The 15,789-nt window shown below is 50.3% G+C and overlaps 7 protein-coding genes across 7 annotated transcripts; 3 read left to right on the forward strand and 4 right to left on the reverse strand.

The window, feature by feature from the left end:
- Positions 1-231: 231 nt before the first annotated feature.
- On the reverse strand, positions 232-982 carry FSUBG_7661 (mating type 1-1-3; the record flags this gene model as incomplete). Its single annotated transcript, XM_036685990.1, has 4 exons — positions 232-383; positions 432-587; positions 639-763; positions 810-982. 4 exons carry the CDS (start codon positions 980-982, stop codon positions 232-234), a joined length of 606 nt encoding a protein of 201 aa, XP_036536847.1.
- Positions 983-1,381: 399 nt separating this feature from the next.
- On the forward strand, positions 1,382-2,749 carry FSUBG_7662 (mating type MAT1-1-2; the record flags this gene model as incomplete). Its single annotated transcript, XM_036685991.1, has 2 exons — positions 1,382-1,535; positions 1,587-2,749. 2 exons carry the CDS (start codon positions 1,382-1,384, stop codon positions 2,747-2,749), a joined length of 1,317 nt encoding a protein of 438 aa, XP_036536848.1.
- A 456-nt stretch (positions 2,750-3,205) lies between these two features.
- Positions 3,206-4,401, forward strand: FSUBG_7663 (mating type MAT1-1-1; the record flags this gene model as incomplete). The annotated part of the gene is made up of 2 exons (XM_036685992.1): positions 3,206-3,476; positions 3,524-4,401. The coding sequence occupies 2 exons, from the start codon at positions 3,206-3,208 to the stop codon at positions 4,399-4,401; spliced, it is 1,149 nt and encodes a 382-aa protein (XP_036536849.1).
- Positions 4,402-6,751: 2,350 nt separating this feature from the next.
- On the reverse strand, positions 6,752-10,336 carry FSUBG_7664 (cytoskeleton assembly control SLA2; the record flags this gene model as incomplete). The annotated part of the gene is made up of 5 exons (XM_036685993.1): positions 6,752-6,838; positions 7,090-9,503; positions 9,564-10,051; positions 10,105-10,245; positions 10,302-10,336. The coding sequence occupies 5 exons, from the start codon at positions 10,334-10,336 to the stop codon at positions 6,752-6,754; spliced, it is 3,165 nt and encodes a 1,054-aa protein (XP_036536850.1).
- Positions 10,337-12,034: 1,698 nt separating this feature from the next.
- Positions 12,035-12,709, reverse strand: FSUBG_7665 (50S ribosomal L21e protein; the record flags this gene model as incomplete). The annotated part of the gene is made up of 3 exons (XM_036685994.1): positions 12,035-12,365; positions 12,481-12,596; positions 12,674-12,709. The coding sequence occupies 3 exons, from the start codon at positions 12,707-12,709 to the stop codon at positions 12,035-12,037; spliced, it is 483 nt and encodes a 160-aa protein (XP_036536851.1).
- A 386-nt stretch (positions 12,710-13,095) lies between these two features.
- On the forward strand, positions 13,096-13,814 carry FSUBG_7666 (40S ribosomal S9 protein (S7); the record flags this gene model as incomplete). The annotated part of the gene is made up of 3 exons (XM_036685995.1): positions 13,096-13,160; positions 13,240-13,338; positions 13,403-13,814. The coding sequence occupies 3 exons, from the start codon at positions 13,096-13,098 to the stop codon at positions 13,812-13,814; spliced, it is 576 nt and encodes a 191-aa protein (XP_036536852.1).
- A 322-nt stretch (positions 13,815-14,136) lies between these two features.
- FSUBG_7667 (pre-mRNA-splicing factor SLU7) lies at positions 14,137-15,537 on the reverse strand (the record flags this gene model as incomplete). Its single annotated transcript, XM_036685996.1, has 1 exon — positions 14,137-15,537. The coding sequence occupies one exon, from the start codon at positions 15,535-15,537 to the stop codon at positions 14,137-14,139; it is 1,401 nt and encodes a 466-aa protein (XP_036536853.1).
- Between the last annotated feature and the right edge of the window lie 252 nt (positions 15,538-15,789).

The following is a 15,789-nucleotide window of genomic DNA, read 5'->3' on the forward strand; positions in this document are numbered from 1 at the left end:
AATAAACAAAGCGATTGGGTTGTAGACCAATTTTGTCCATGGAGCCCGTCCTTGTATAGGTAAGTTTCAGCTTCATGAGAGCCTGTAGAAACTGACTGATGCATCAAGGTGGGAGAATGAAGCAATACCGATGTAAAAAGGTGAACATTGGTTTTTGTTGCCAACCATATGCGTCCACTAAAGGGTGTCACCTTTTCACGTCCAGGGAGAGGTTTGGCTACTTTGAGCGTTTCAAGGCAGCTCTTGGTCGGGCTCTTTCGCCGGGATGTATTTGTACCCGGGGTATTGTTGTTTGTGGTTGACCTCTTCTTTCTCCGCCATGTTATACCAATAAGCTTGAATCTCAGGCGTCTCTTCATCCCACATCTTGCCAATCACTCTCGCTACGGTTTAAGTTAATATTGTCCAGCTCTCCAGAACGATGTACTTACAAAGTTCAGAGGCTGTGATTCCTTCAACACTTCTTATGATCTCCTGGGACTTGGACTGACGATATAGAAGCCAGCAGTTCCTAGGTCGAGGAATTCGACATCCTCCCTCGCCAACAGTTGGATCATCTTCGGAAACCTTCACTGGCGTGGATTGGTCTATAAAAATGTCAGAGCGGTACCATTCAAAATGATTTCTATGTACCATACCACGAGTGAAGCAGTGCCTCCCATAAGTCGAGGTATCGGGGCTCACATCTTCAGGAATTGGACAAAGGCGGTACTTGCTTCGTGCTTTGTCATGAAAAACTCTCACGGGTTGTTGGACGCGACGACTATAATAGTTAGCTGGTAGGGTCACCCAAAGATTTGATGTTCTACCTGAATTTGTCTGCGACATGGTTGATAAGCGTCAGAGAAGCGTTCTCTGGTAGAAAGATGTGAATATCGGCTTGCGACTGGCTGTAGACCATAGTGATAGGAACTTCGGCCTCTGGGGGCATGAGAACGCCCAGAGGACCTTCACGTAGGCGTCCCTTCGAAGTTCCGGGCATTCTCACGGCAAGCGATCAGTAGGCAAGATGGGCAGTACTTTCTTGTAGGCGACTGAAATTTGAGTGTTCTCTGTGGTAAAGAAATGGAAAGGAGGAAGTTGATGCACCAGCAATGATGGGGGAAACGGATACAGGCGACAGACTGAGGCAAGTCAAGAGAAATATGAACAATAGGACAGCCTCTTCAGATTATCAATGACAAACAGCTGAAGTGTGCTCTGAGTTCTATTGTTCACTCGTTTGCTTATTACGTCATACAATGAAGCAAATCTGTGAAACCTGAAGCTGTCACTGCCAGACGGCTGACAGTGATAATATCTTTTGCATACTTCAGTTTTTGCTCATTTACTTTTCTTCTTTCCCACACAACACCCGTTTCTCATTATCGTTTTCTTAGATATGGACAGCGCGTTCAGTTTCCTCCCTTTATGGGACGATCCAACGATTATCTATAAGCCCGAGAAAGCTCTCGATGCCCTGCATGGCAAGATCCTCAGCATCGTCTTGAAGAAGGTCGAATTGCCCAAAGAAGGGGAGAAATTTTACCCAAAAGGTAAACATATCATCATTTTCAGTCATGAAAGGGAGCTAATATTCTTAATAGATGTTCTTCGCTCTGTGTTCTTTGTCATCAACCAAGTAATGACCGATCTATCCATCGATAATGAGCTCCTCAACGGCATCCGAGCTACTCATATCAGACTAGCTGGGTATGGCTCGCCACTCAAGATCATTGATGCCGTCCTTGTGAGATGGTATACCGAAGCTGCCATTATCCTCTACTCCCATCAATCTGTTCGCTCTCCAAATACCGCTGGCATGCGTCGTGGATGGATCCCGGGGTACCGGCGCAATCGACGCTCAATCGCCAACTTGGGCTTCATGACCATTCTTAGGGGTATCGAAGTGTGGGCTCATCCTAAGCACCCCAAGCTCCAGGCCGCCTGCTTGATTTCTAAGGCCACCCTCGCGATCCTGTATGCCACTTTCACTATCGGGCCTCATCTTGAGGGCTTCGCGTTCAAGTATCTTAGCGAGATGCCTGTCTCTAAGTCGCGAGAGCTCTTCCTGAAGGTCTTTGTCTCGATTTCCGGCAACGTGTACAATGACGATGAGGTCTTCGCGACGCCTCCGGCTTTCGAATTCGGTGCGGCCCGAGGCAACGTACGGATCTGTCAGCAAGGGAAGAAGCTCCTCGTCAGATCTCTAACTGAGCAGTTCTACCGCGAAGCCCCTGACTGGCATCCGTATCGACGAGTCCCCGGGTCTCCATGGAACAATTTTATCAGAAACACGGAATTGCCTGTCTTCTCAACCAACGAAAATCCTGTGCCTCACACGAATATCAAGTTCATTCTGCCTTACAATGCGATCGTTCTCGCCGGGCAGTTCAAGGCAAAGTACAATGTTGCCCGCAAAGAAGCCCGCAAAGAAGCCCAGCAGTCCAACAACCCACTTCCTGAGATCTCTGAGGAGGCAAGACTGCTTCAGCTCAAGTGGTTTGCTCAACATTCCGGGCGAGGATACGCCAACAACGCCCCTGATATGCACACAGCTGAGTCTTTTATCAACGTTGGGAACGACTTCCTCTACCATACTCCTGCAATTCAAAAGCCCCGCGCAGACGCAAGTGGATTCCTGACTCTCCCCTTCATGTCGACTGCGGTTTATGCAATTGGGCATCTCTTGGATCCCGTAGACACTCCCGTGCAAAGCCTTCTGGTATTGACCTTCAATCAAGAACTACCGGATGAAATGGCCAATTAAGCAATAACAAAGATTCATGTAGATTGCAAAAGGGGATATACGTATTATTATTAAGTTTCTAGCTACCTTCCTTAGATAGTCAAATCAATGTGGTCAAACCCAGTCACAAATATTTCGAATAGTTTCATCGCTTTCGCCCTGGCACTGTCACGCATCTGCAAAACTACTCATAATACGCTAAGAAAACGGCGGCTGTTAAGCCCTGCCTGCCACCTCATTCTATTGTTCAGGTACTTGCTACTAGGTACCTAGGTTCCTGCCAAGGAATTTATCCATACACCCCGTCTTCTCACCCCCCAGACCTCTCACTTATTAACACCACTTCCTCTCCACGCTCAGAAATTCTTCTCTCCAACCTTTGACAACTCATGCTTTAAGACTGGCACTCTTTTATCCAGTGTTTCTCATCATCTATTCAAAACAAGCTCCTACTATCCCTCACTCGTTTCTATCAATATGGAGCTACTGATCAACGCTGCCAAGGATGAGCAAAAGGTTGCGGCCTTGAACGACGAGTCCAAGATCGCAGCGATGCGTGCTGTTTCTCAGACCTCTCCAGACCGTCTGGCCCAGGCTCTCTTATCTCCTTACATGTTGAGGGAAATGCTTGACCTGTTCGGTCATGAGTTTCTTCCTGTCTTCGAAGACCAACTCAAACCTCATGGCACTATGGGCACTGCGGATTCGAGGGCTAAGCGCCCTCTTAACGCTTTCATAGCCTTTCGCAGTAAGTGTAAATACTTTTTACCTATGACACCTATTGACCAGACCTAGCCTACTATCTGAAGCTATTCCCCGACACCCAGCAGAAGAATGCCTCCGGTTTCCTGACCCAGCTCTGGGGCGGCGACCCTCACCGAAACAAATGGGCCCTGATTGCTAAAGTCTATTCCTTCCTCCGTGATCAACTGGGCAAGGGTACTGTTAACTTGTCCGCGTTCCTTGGTATCGCTTGCCCTTTGATGAACATGGTTGAGCCCTCCTTGTACATTGAGGTCCTTGGCTGGCAGAAAACTGCTTCTCAAGGTATCATGACATTTCAGCAAAACACTGATATCATGAAGGCGAACCTGGCATGCCGTGTCAATAGCCAACCCACCACCGAGATTGACCTTCTCACCAGTGTCCTGTCTGCCGGTTACTTTACGGATTTCTCTCAGGTTCTCCTGATGCGCATGTGGGCTTGCCAGAACGGCATCATGACCACTAGCAGTGCTACTACTGGCAACATTGTCGCCACTACTCAACCGCTCTACGACTCTGTTCCAACAACCGCCGAGAAAACCAGTTTCATCAACGCAGTTCGCGAGAGTCGCAACCTTGCCGCTCAAGATCTTTTTGGTGCCGAATACGACGCCGCCCTGTTCGGAAATCGTTTCGTTCATTCCTGGGAAGTGCAGGATCTCACTTCCCTCCAGAATGTTCAGATCTCTATGGCAGACTCGCCTATGGAGAACAACACTCTCTACAACTTCTACATAGATCAGCACTACCGACCTCAGGTTACTGAGTTCGACCTCTACGATGTCATCGACACAAGCATCATTGACATCTCCAGCGCCTGGTCTATTGACCAGTACCTACATGAGAAGCAATCCAAGATGCAGCAGCAGTGTCAGTACTTCCCGTTGAGAAACTCCGATTATTATTGACACATAAACAGAAGTTCTCAGGGATAGCCACGATGGCTCTGAATCTTGGGTTGCCATCACGAATCCAGCTTTCAATGCAACTTGGCAGTTTCGGGATGGAAATGGGATGATTTGAAACGATACCTGAACGGCGGGAATGTCTTCGTATGACTGTAAGGTTACGGTTGGGGGGGATCATTTACCAGGTTCAATACACACAGTTACTACCTACCTCTCTTGGTTTTCCCTACGTGATACAGAGTACTGAGGTCGGAATTATGTTTAGCACGGCCCACAACTAGATCTGAAGCGACGCTATTGACAGCTGGAATGATTGGCTGACAGACTCTTGGCGATGCTTACAGTTGAAGGATACAGGGCTTAAATTACAGTGCGAGATCACACAGTCTGTAGACCCTGGTCTCTCGACGCTCTGGGTAAGACAACCCTGGATCATGGCTAAAAAACTAGACTAGGGCGGCACATCCGATTGCCTTTTGATTCCAGTTCTTGCTTCGCCCTGACAAGCAGACGGTTCAGTCTCGAGCTTCGATGCCAATCTCCAGAGCTTTCGAGTGAATAGTCGCCCTTGGCAGATCATTTGAGGTCAACAACATACATGTCTGAGGTAGGTACCGCACAACACAACGCAGTCTGTCTGTCGTTTGGATTCTGAGATCATCCTCCAAACGAAACATTGGTTACGCTAGCCCTATCGGGTTGGAGCCATCTTGGCGTTAGACGCTGCAGGGTCAGGGACCCATCAAGAGCTCCCATGACAAAATTACCCCAACACAGGATGGTCACTGTTGAACATCAAGCCCAAATCAAAGGCATCTCTCCAATTGCCGTCACAGGGATCAAGACTTCTTGATTTTGAAGTAATTATGCTTGAGGCCAGGGCTCCTGTGCATGAATCATCACTCAATTAACGACTTGAAAAGAATTCCTGGACCAAATCAGATGGATCTGCCATTCTCCCTTCCTTGTAAGTCGTCCATCAGCCCTACAGCTCAAAGCGGGTATAGCATGGGGTTATCACCATCAGCGATCGTGGGGACCAAGAACCGGGCTAAGATCGCCAGCTATGAGGACTAAGACTGTCTGTCCACTCTAACGTACAGTAGGTTTTGTTTTAGGTCAGTGGCGGCAATAAAGCACCGGGACATTCTAAACCGATTTCCAACACCATCATCAGGTAGCTCTGTTTCGAGGAATGCTTCACTGAGTATGTACTGTAAGGGGCAATTGCTATGATTTGGTGGCGTAACCAGTGCGGAATTGCTTTTGGAAGCAAGGTGCCCTTGTAATCGACCTTGCTCCTTCGGAAGCAGTTGACCATCTGATGATATCTGCTGGCTACAGACCAATTGACAAGGGTAGCGTTATCGCCAGTGTTCTAGGGGAGGAAACAAAACTTAGAGGACCTTGATCCTAAATGACAGAAAGATTTAGGGCAACGTAACATAAGTTTAGGATATATTTTGCTGAGCACGTTTTGGCGTCCCATCTGAGGGTCTGGTATTCTCTTGCTCCTCGAGGATGTTCAACTATCAAGGACCCAGCCCCTCAGTACAGTATCCCATTGACAGCTTCCGATAGTTGCACATACACTCGACGGGCTCAGACATGACCAGGATATAAACTGTTTGCGTAACATCGTTGACGCAGTTTGCACTAGGCATGTGCATACCTACAGTAAGTGAGTGTATCGACTCTCGCTCAGCCCGTCTGTCTGTCTGAGACTAAACAATCGCTTCACCGTCCGACTCCCCGCACTCAGTTCCATGGAGCAGCACAAGAAACACAAATCTCAACACATGTCTTACAGATCCAGCAATTCGGAAAGTGAACATATTTCGCTAAGCTACGCCTGTTTCTAACTAGTGACACAAGAAACACTATCCGCATCGCCGGCCCAACAGACGACACGAGACAAGATAAGACGAGACAAGACACTAAGGTAGACTAAAGCATGGTTCCATCATCGACAGGGACCACGACCACGTATTTCGTTCTTCAGGAAATCCTCCGGCACAGTACGGACCGGTGACGGTTACGGGTAGTCCGTCTATATCTCGCGTCTTTGCTCGCGTCGCGAAGTGAAATGTATGAAATGGGAGTCTAATCGTCCATGCTCAAATGCCCAGACTTTCTCCTCCTCCGCGTGCCATACGAAAATCGACCAAGGCTACGCAAGTGCAAGCCATCCCCATCAACTCTAATACCTTACTATCCAAAGGGGGGCTCTGGGCTTGGTGTGTATGTGCCTCCTTTGGTTGTGCAGTCTCACTCCTGAGCCATCATTGGTCGGGTGTCGATAATTGAGGCTGAAGCCGCGAATGCCTTCAGCAGGCCCTAATCTGCGCCCTTACTCTTCTTGGTACGAGATCTTCCGCATCTCGCCCAATCGATGTCGAGCCGACGCCAAGGCATTCTCCAATTGGAGGATCTCGACCTGTTGATTGTTGGTGGCTTGTCAGTCCATCATCTTACACGAGGGGGCTAAAATAAACTTTGCCGGATATAGTAACCGTTACGAACGCACTGGCCCGGGAATGAACTGGACCTGTGAGGGGTATCGATGTGTCATGGTAGTTGTGATGTGATGTGTGATGTCTGATGCGCCCACGACAGGGGAAACATGGGAGGGAGACGCCCAAGGGAAAGGGTTGCCAAACACATGACGGGGGGGGCTGCTAGACTTACTTGCTGTTCCATCTCTCGCACCTTGAACTCGTGCGCTCCAAGCTTCGAGTAGTCCACCTGGTCCTCCTCTTGGCTACGCTCCTTGATCAAGCTCTGCACCTGGCGCACCAGTGCTCGACATGCCGCACCCACCGCCTTGCTGGCCTGCTCGAGCTTTTCTTGGCTCTTGGACATGAACCCTGCCTTGACTCTGCTGGCAGCCACAAGCTGGGCAGTCGACGCCGCCACATCGTTCGAGGCCACGATGAGCTGTTCTGGACTGTTGCGCCCAGAGATGACTCCATCTGCTGTCTCGATCAGTGTGTTAGTCGACGACGCCACAGCCTTGGCGGCAGAGATCAGTCCCTCAGTCCATCGGTTGTTCTTCTTGTAGAACGCTGTTCGTGACGTCGATCCACGGCCGGCCTGTACGATCTCCTGCTGTGTCACTGTCGCCGCCTGAATCAGTTGCGTAATGGCGTTGGTGATCGCCGTTGCCGCATCCAGGATCGAGTCGTTCACCTTGAGCTCATAGGTTGAGTAGCCATCACGAGGCTTGTTCTTGAGCTTGGCCAGTCGTGCTGCTGCTGCCGCAATTGCATCTGCAGCTTTGCTCAGCTCCTGGTCGACGAGGTCACCTAAGTCTCCCTTTTTGTTGGCAAGCTTGCCAAAGCCAGGAGCGAACGACTCAACAAGCTTGTTGAGCTTTTGCAAGTTCATCTGGACGTCGTTGTTGCTGTTGATGACCACGTCTGTCTTCTGTAAGGGATCCATGCCCTCAAGTCGGAAGCTCTGAAGACCTCGGAGGAACTGTACAGCTGAGATAGCGGGCTGGCGGGTTCCGTTCATGAGAGAATCGGTCTTCTTATCATCTGTAGCTAGACGGGTAAGACCCTTGGTGTTGCTGCAGACATCGGCAATGGCACCAGAGAAGACGTTGATAGCCTTGATAAGGTCGGCATGTGTTGCATTTGGACCATCTGCGATGAAGTTGTTGAACGATGTAGCAAATTCCATAGCACTAGCTGAGGCCTTCTCGATCTGTGACAGTACATAAGAAGGAGACGCATTCTGGTTACCAGCCTGCATACTGGAATCCAACTCGTAGAGAGCATCATCCACACGCGCAACACCAGCCTGGAGAACAGAGTCGATAATATCGTTGATCTTGTCAAGGTTGGACATGATGAGGGCATCGATCTGGCCATCCAAAGCATGGTCAGTATCACCCTGGTTCATCTTGAGTTCGTTGAGCTCGATGAGTGTCTGATCCATGCCCGCCTTGTACACCTCAAGCTCCTCCTCCTTGTCACGGAGGAGCTGCTCGAGGTCAGAGCTGCCGTCACGGAGGTTCATCTGGGCATCCTCCAGTTGTCGTGTCTTGTTGCGCAGTGCCTCCTCGAGATCCGCCATCTCACGGTTGTACTTGGCAAGCATTGTCGAAAGCTCGTTGCCCTTGCTACGCTCGAGGTTATCGGCCTTGTCTTGGGCCAGGCGAAGTTCGCGCCTGAGTTTCTCAACCTCATCCTTGCTGCTGCCAGTCGCGCGGTCCTTGTCATGAAGGGCGCGGTCACGCTCACGGATCATGTCGGCCAACTCGAGGTTCTTGGTCTTGATCTCACGCTCGAGCTTCTCACGTCGATCGATAGCCTCCTGGGCGCTCGCCGCCTTGAGTTGAACGGCCTTGAACTTCTGAAGCAGATCGAGATGCTCGTGTCGCAACTGAGAGTAGAGCTTGGCCAGTGCCTCATATTTCGTCCTCCATGTGTTGACCTGCTCCTGAAGTGCCCGAATCTGGTCATCCTTGCTGTTCATTTGCTGGCCGAGGCTGTTTTGAATGTGCGACAGCTCACCCTCGAGAGCCTTGACTCGCTGGTCGTACTGTTGGAGCATCAGTTGATCTCGCTCATATTGAGCGCGCGCATTCAGGTTTTCACGCTCCAGCTCGGCCAGTCGTCCCTGAGTTTGCCATTGCGCTTGTTGCGCCATGAGAGCCTCCTGCTCTCGCTGTTGCTGCTCCATCAGCTGTTGTTGCTGCTGCTCAAACTCACGCTGAGCCTGAAGCTGTGCCTGCTGCTGGGCCATGAGAGCTTGTTGTTGCTGCTGCTCGAGGATACGCTGCTGCTCTTCGTACTCTCGGTTCTGACGGTCCAACTCGCTCTTCCAGAATTCATTCATCTCATCAGGAGCGTCGTTCTTGGGCTCGGGTGGGGGAGACGGCTTTCGCTCAATCTCCTGCTTTGGTCGCGCGGGTAGCGCAGGTGCATCGTCATCTTCCGCCAAGAGGTTGGGAGGATCTTGTGGAAGCTTGGGAATGGTAATGAGACTGGTAAGGTACCGCAGGTTTGAGCATTCGTAGTAGAACTTAACTAAGCGATAATGCTGCGCGTTGTAACGTTCACGAAGGGGTTCAAGGGCCTCATCATCTCCGGTTGCTTTGTTGATGTTAACCCTAAGGATCCTAAAGAGGGGGGGTGGGGGAGTGAATCACTGACTTGAGTGCATTGCGCGCAGCATGCTGGTGATGAACTTGTAAATTCCGTAGCTCTCCTGAACGAGGGGCACGAGGGCGGCGATTCGGCACTCGTTGTTTCCAACATTTCGGAAGTGGGAGAAGATCAGCTTTTGGAACTGCTCGATCTTATCTTGCAGCACCATCAGATCGCTGATAGTCTCGTAGCCTTCGTTGGGGTCGTTGATGGCCTTCAAGCTCAGGTATTCCTCGTACTCGAATGTTCCGTTGAACTCGGGGTGCTGATGGTGGAAGGAGAGCTTTGCAAGTAGGTAATAAACGTATTCGCGGATCAGAGGCGCATAACCGCGCATGCCTTCTCCTCCTCCGCCCATTCCGCGGTTCAGGCTATCGATCCATGCGCGGTTTGCCATTGCCTCCTTAAGAGCACTGGGGTGGCCTTCTTGGAGTACCTTGTGGATCGTGATCAGGGCCTTGAACGTCTGGACTTCGTCGGCTAGGATAGGTTGGCTGTTGATGGTCGATCAGCGTGAGTTGTCATGATGAGGACGTATGAGACGTACACCTTGATGCCGGACCAGAAGGCGGCGGAGGACCGGTGGTCCCATGTATAGACGATACATGCTCGGACATGCTTTCGCTTTGGAGAGATCTCCTCGACGTTTGTAGCCTTCTTGATGTTAATAGCGAGCTCTTGGTCGGTTCTGCGCACGACGATGGGGTTAGCTTGGCGGTCATGAAGCGTGACGGTGTCGCTGACTTGGTATGCTCGGTGCCGCGCACAGCAGCAGCCATGTTTGCAATTGGTGGCGGGCAAGCTCCGTGAGGCTGTTATTAGATAATGGGTAAAGATGTTTGCGCAAGGAGAGTCGCTCAGGTCTTTGGCGATGCTATAGTAGCCCCTGGAAATCACGAGACAATTTCCCCGTCAAGCCGACGCCGCGCAAGCTTAGGAGATTAGGCAGAGAGTAAACCGTAGGAAATGAAAAGATGATCAAGGGACTGAGGTTTGTGAGGATGCGACGGTAGATCGAGCGTTCGCGGTCGTCGTCAGCCTTGACAAATCTTGGGCGACTCTTGGGCGTGGCTCGTCTCTGCGATTCGATGAATGTCGTAGTAGCTTCAGTGGCTGGGCCGCAAGAGCCAAGAGAGGAGCGTCATACGGGGTACGTATCGTCCGTTGTGTGGGGCGCGGCTGTTGAAGATTCAGTGAGCTTCCTTGAATTGCTGGCCAGATTAGGTATCCCACTTAGATGAGCACAGTTTGAAGGCTTCAAGACACGAGTTTATAGTATTAATTGATAATGAAAACTTGCTGCCTATGCTCGTTTTGCATTGTGTTGTTGTTCCATGTAGATGTGTATCTCAAAAGCTTGGCTGTAGCCATATTGTCTGTGAATGCCTGAGAAGCCTCCAGATTTTAGAGTTGACTTTTGATGAGCATATCATATAAAATTTACTAAATTCTACCACAAATACTCATCAACTCTGAATATTTGATATAATTTTATATAACTTCAAAGAATGTTATTCAGCTCTGATCGTTCACGCAGTTATGCTTCAGCGACACTCCTGAACTCTTAATTAGTTCAAGATGCATCTACCTTACTTGTGAGGACATACCAGCTTGGAGTTTATTTAATGAGACACTTGTTGCTTACAAGGCCAACTCTATCCATGTACCGCAATGGAAGGTTTCCTATTACATTATAATCCTCGGCATACGATATTAACCGTTCCCAGTAATGTAATAGCAACATCTTCAATAAGCTACCAAGTACTTACACATAATCCTGTCTCACGGCGAGTTCATTCCGAACTTTCGACAGGGAAATAAACACCACTGAGGAGAAATTTAATTCTGACGGACTCATTGATAGAAGTTTCGGGTGGCAGTTGGATGCAACGCCTAGAATGAAATGCCGAGTGAAGTATAAGTCAGGGCTGGACGCTTGAATAACATGAGAATTACATAAACATACAGGGTAAGCGGATTGGGGAAAATGAATGGATGTCAAATAATGATAAGCTTTGAATCATATTGAACGTATGCATGAACGACAATATGAATATCACAAAACTGCACTCACTCCAAGTACAGGGTGACGAGGACTCGCCTTACAAGGTGACCTGACCGGATGAGCCATGATGTGACACTTGTCGATCCAGTAATGGACCCGAATCTGCATTTGACATACACTGTGCAACTCAATATTTGAAAAGCGACATCAGTTAATCACATGGAATGAATGAGGGAGAAACGCCAGTTCATTCATACATCAAGCAGACGCCATGCCCATTACATGGACCAGGCACATTTCACTAAAGGTATCTTCAAATACAGACAGCGGCATGCTTCAAACGATGTCTTTTTTTGGTCTCATTGCCTATGGACATCAAAATGCAAGCCCTTGCCATGCAGAGTTTCCCATCCGGACGCAATACCCCAGGTAAATAGAAGCCAGCACCACCAATCCCGCAATATCTTTTATTTTAGATCGTAGTCTCGTAGGGAAGAGGAGTGACGGTCTGAGGAGGGTTGTCGGCGAGCGACAGTGTGTGAGCCTCACGGGGTCCAACGGGCTGACGCTTGACCTGGACGACGGTGCCGTTGGCCTTGGCCTCCTTCTTGGCCTCGGCGTTGGCCTTGACTCGCTTGAGGAAGTCCTCACGAGATCGGGACTGCTGGATGTGCTCGATTCGGACGTTGATTCGCTTCTCGATGTATCGGTGCTTCACCTGCTTGTAGATGATGACACCGACAGCAGACTTGGTGACGTTGTAGATGACACCAGTCTTGCCGTGGTACACCTTGAAGGGCATACTGTGATCACGGTTAGCCCTCCTGTTCCAATGCCCAGAGGAATTCCTCCAAAAAGCGTCCAAGTCTCGCAATTTCGCGTGTATTGTCGCATGATGGCAAAGGGAGCTCTGCTTACCCCTTCTGGACGGCACCGTTCGCCTTGATGTCGACGATATCACCAACGCGGTACTGTCGGAGATAGGTGTTCAGGGCAATCATACCCTTCTTGCGGAAGTCCCGGCTGAAGGCATACTAAAAATTTCACATCGTCAGTCTCATGCCGACGTCGTCGAATTTTCATTCTCGCAGGAATCGGTGGTTGAACATACGCGGGTGCCCGCTCTCTTTCCGTAGGAGTGACCCATCTCGAATGTGATATGCCGGTACCGGTCGGGTTGGGGTTAGTAGTCGTGGTTGGCGAAAGAGATGGTGAAGTCCTTCGCTTTGGTGTTGTGGATTTCTCGTCTCGAAGGCGGCCTTGTGGGAGCGGGTCCTCAGATTTTCCGAAAGTTTTCCAGGTAGGGCAAGGGCGATTGTGGGTTGCACCTTCCAAAAATCCAAAACCTTAGGGTTCAACTTAAGCACGTGACACGACCGAGCTCCGCCAAATTTCTGTCCGCACATTTTGCTACGATTCGTGTCTTGTGAGAAAGTTCAACTCCCGCAGAACACCCAAGGAGCAAGTCAAGTGAGTATATCACCGCCGCCACGAGTGCATCGCCAGAGGATATCCATTAACAAAGTCTTCAGGATGCCTCCCCGCGCCCACTCCAAGACCTCTCGTGTCCCCCGCCGACCCTTCGAGTCTGCCCGACTGTCAGTATCACCGGCCACTGAACATGAGCTTGCCTCTGTTTAAGTCGTATGTGAATGAAGACTGACCGAATAACAATAGTGACTCCGAGTTGAAGCTCGTTGGCGAGTATGGCCTGCGCAACAAGCGTGAGGTCTGGCGAGTCGGTCTGACTCTGTCCAAGATCCGTCGTGCTGCCCGGTATGTGAACCTTTGCACTCTTTGTGTGCGCTGATGAGGAAGAGTTTTCTAACCACTTCCACAGTCAGCTTCTTACCCTCGACGAGAAGGACCCCAAGCGTCTCTTCGAAGGCAATGCCCTCATTCGACGTCTCGTCCGTGTCGGTGTCCTTGACGAGTCCCGCATGAAGCTCGATTACGTCCTGGCTCTTAAGATCGAGGATTTCCTTGAGCGCCGCCTCCAGACCTGTGTCTGGAAGCTCGGTCTTGCCAAGTCTATCCACCACGCCCGTGTTCTGATCCGCCAGCGTCACATCCGAGTCGGAAAGCAGATCGTCAACGTCCCCTCTTTCATCGTCCGTCTCGACTCCCAGAAGCACATTGACTTCGCTCTTACCTCGCCCTTCGGTGGTGGCCGTCCCGGCCGTGTCCGCAGAAAGAAGGCCGCCGCCGCCGCCGGCGGTGAGGGTGGTGAGGACGAGGAGGACGAGGAGTAAATGCAACCAAAAATGCAAAAACGATCCCCCCTGTCTAGGGCACTTGGTGATGGAATACCACTCATGGGAAGGGGATTCTCTTCATAGCTTGCGGCGTTGGCCAGAGGATAAAAATGGAATGATTTCACCGGATAACGACAAACAAAAATTTCCCGGTGTCTCTCCACCTGTGTACATGAATCTCATGAAACATGAATCCAATCACGACACCCACCCATAATCTTTATTTCACCGTGCATGTTTCAATTTCAATGTAGCTGTCGCCCTGTAACTGATGCTCATGGTATGTGACAGTATTGTAATTGTGTATAGTAATGCATCGCTATGATAAAAGTTCATCCTTGCCCAGCAGCTTTGCCATTGGATCGTTCGTCACCGTTCGTTTCCTCCTATACTCGTCCATTTCCTCATCTGTCACGCCATTCATCATTTCTTCTCTTGTCCGCTTGCGCGGCTGCTCTTCCTCCTTGTTCTCTGCCTCCTCCTTTGAAGGCTCTTCTGTCTCCTCTTCATCGTCATTGACCAGGTTCGCTCCAGTCCGTTGACGCTCAGCCGCCTCCCATGCCAATTTTCCGTCGTCACCAGTACAGTAACTGTTTTTGATGAACGAATGACAGCAAGCGTAGCCCCATTTGAAATTGGACCACCAGCTTCCCCATACTGAAGTATGATTGTTGATGAGAACATCTTCAGCGTACTTGGATTTGGCCACCTTCTTGGGCGCACCCTTGATCAGACCAGCCTCATCGTACTCAACAAAAGTCTCGGATTCGGTGATAGCCATGTTGCGCAAAGCAGCCGGCATAGCCTTCTGATCTCCACCGTACTTCTCGAGCAGCAACTTCTCTCGTTCCGCACGCTTTGCCTCTGCCTCCTCCAGCTCCTTCTTCCGATAAAACTCTCCTGCTGTGGGGTTTGCTTGCAGATGCTGGCTTGTGTTACCAGACTTTTCTTGAGCCTCCCAAGCATATCGCTGAGCATTCTCGAATGCGCCAGCATCGCCCGAGGATCGCATGAAACCTTCTTCCGCGAATGCATCTGCTGCCTTGTCTGCCGTTGCACCTGCATCGACCAGTGATCGTGTTTTCGGATCGTACTTGGCAGATTCTAGATCGAGGTTCAAAAGATACTTGGCCGTGTCCTCTCGTATTCGCAGTTGTCGTGTTGCTGTGCTCTGATGTTTGCTCATATCATTCTCTTCCGCGTACTTGTCGCCTTCTTCTGTCTCTTCATCGGCATTTCCGTCCTTGGTGGCCTGCTTGCGTAGCTCCTCCATCTGGTTGAACTCATCGACCACACTGCGATACTCCTTCGCATCATATCCATTCCATCGGTCGCGCTTGGCGTCCCATCCCATGTTGACATCTTGGATCACCTCATCGGCCTGAATGTCTTTGCCTGTCCATTTTGCGCCCTTGGCTCGTGGTCGGCTCAGGCAGTCTTTCTTCTTGTGTGTCATGGCGCCGCAGTTTTCGCAAGCACCTTTGCGATACTTGGTGGCCGCTGGGCCGGCCTTTCTCCCTCGATCGTACCATTGTGATTTGTCGTTCTTCTCTTCGCGACGCTGATGCTGAAGGTAGTCATTCTCATCGCCCTCTTCGCCGGCATAGAACGGGCGTTTACTGATAAAAGATGGAATGTAGATGTTCTCTTCCTTCAAAGCGGCACCAGCGCCTCCAGGGCCGGTATTTGGGGGCGGTGGTTTGGCGGGTGCAGTAGGCATGGCGACAATGTAAAGCTCTGCCGTCTGTTGAAACGTGCAGCTTTCACACAACGAGATTAAAAAATCAGAACCAAAGGTTTAGAAGTCAAAACGGGTGATGCCTCCGTCGCTGATCACTGAGCCCAGAGCGGAAAGTTGTTTCGATAAGCAGCCTTATCAGCACGTGATCGCGCGTGTCAGCAAGAGGCTGGTAGCCATGGCAAAACGCGTCTCATAAGTAGTCGAGGTTACACAAAGACCTTCAGAATGAAT

Source organism: Fusarium subglutinans, assembly GCF_013396075.1.
Source record: "Fusarium subglutinans strain NRRL 66333 chromosome Unknown NRRL66333_c0000099, whole genome shotgun sequence".
Classification (NCBI taxonomy): Eukaryota; Fungi; Ascomycota; class Sordariomycetes; order Hypocreales; family Nectriaceae; genus Fusarium; species Fusarium subglutinans.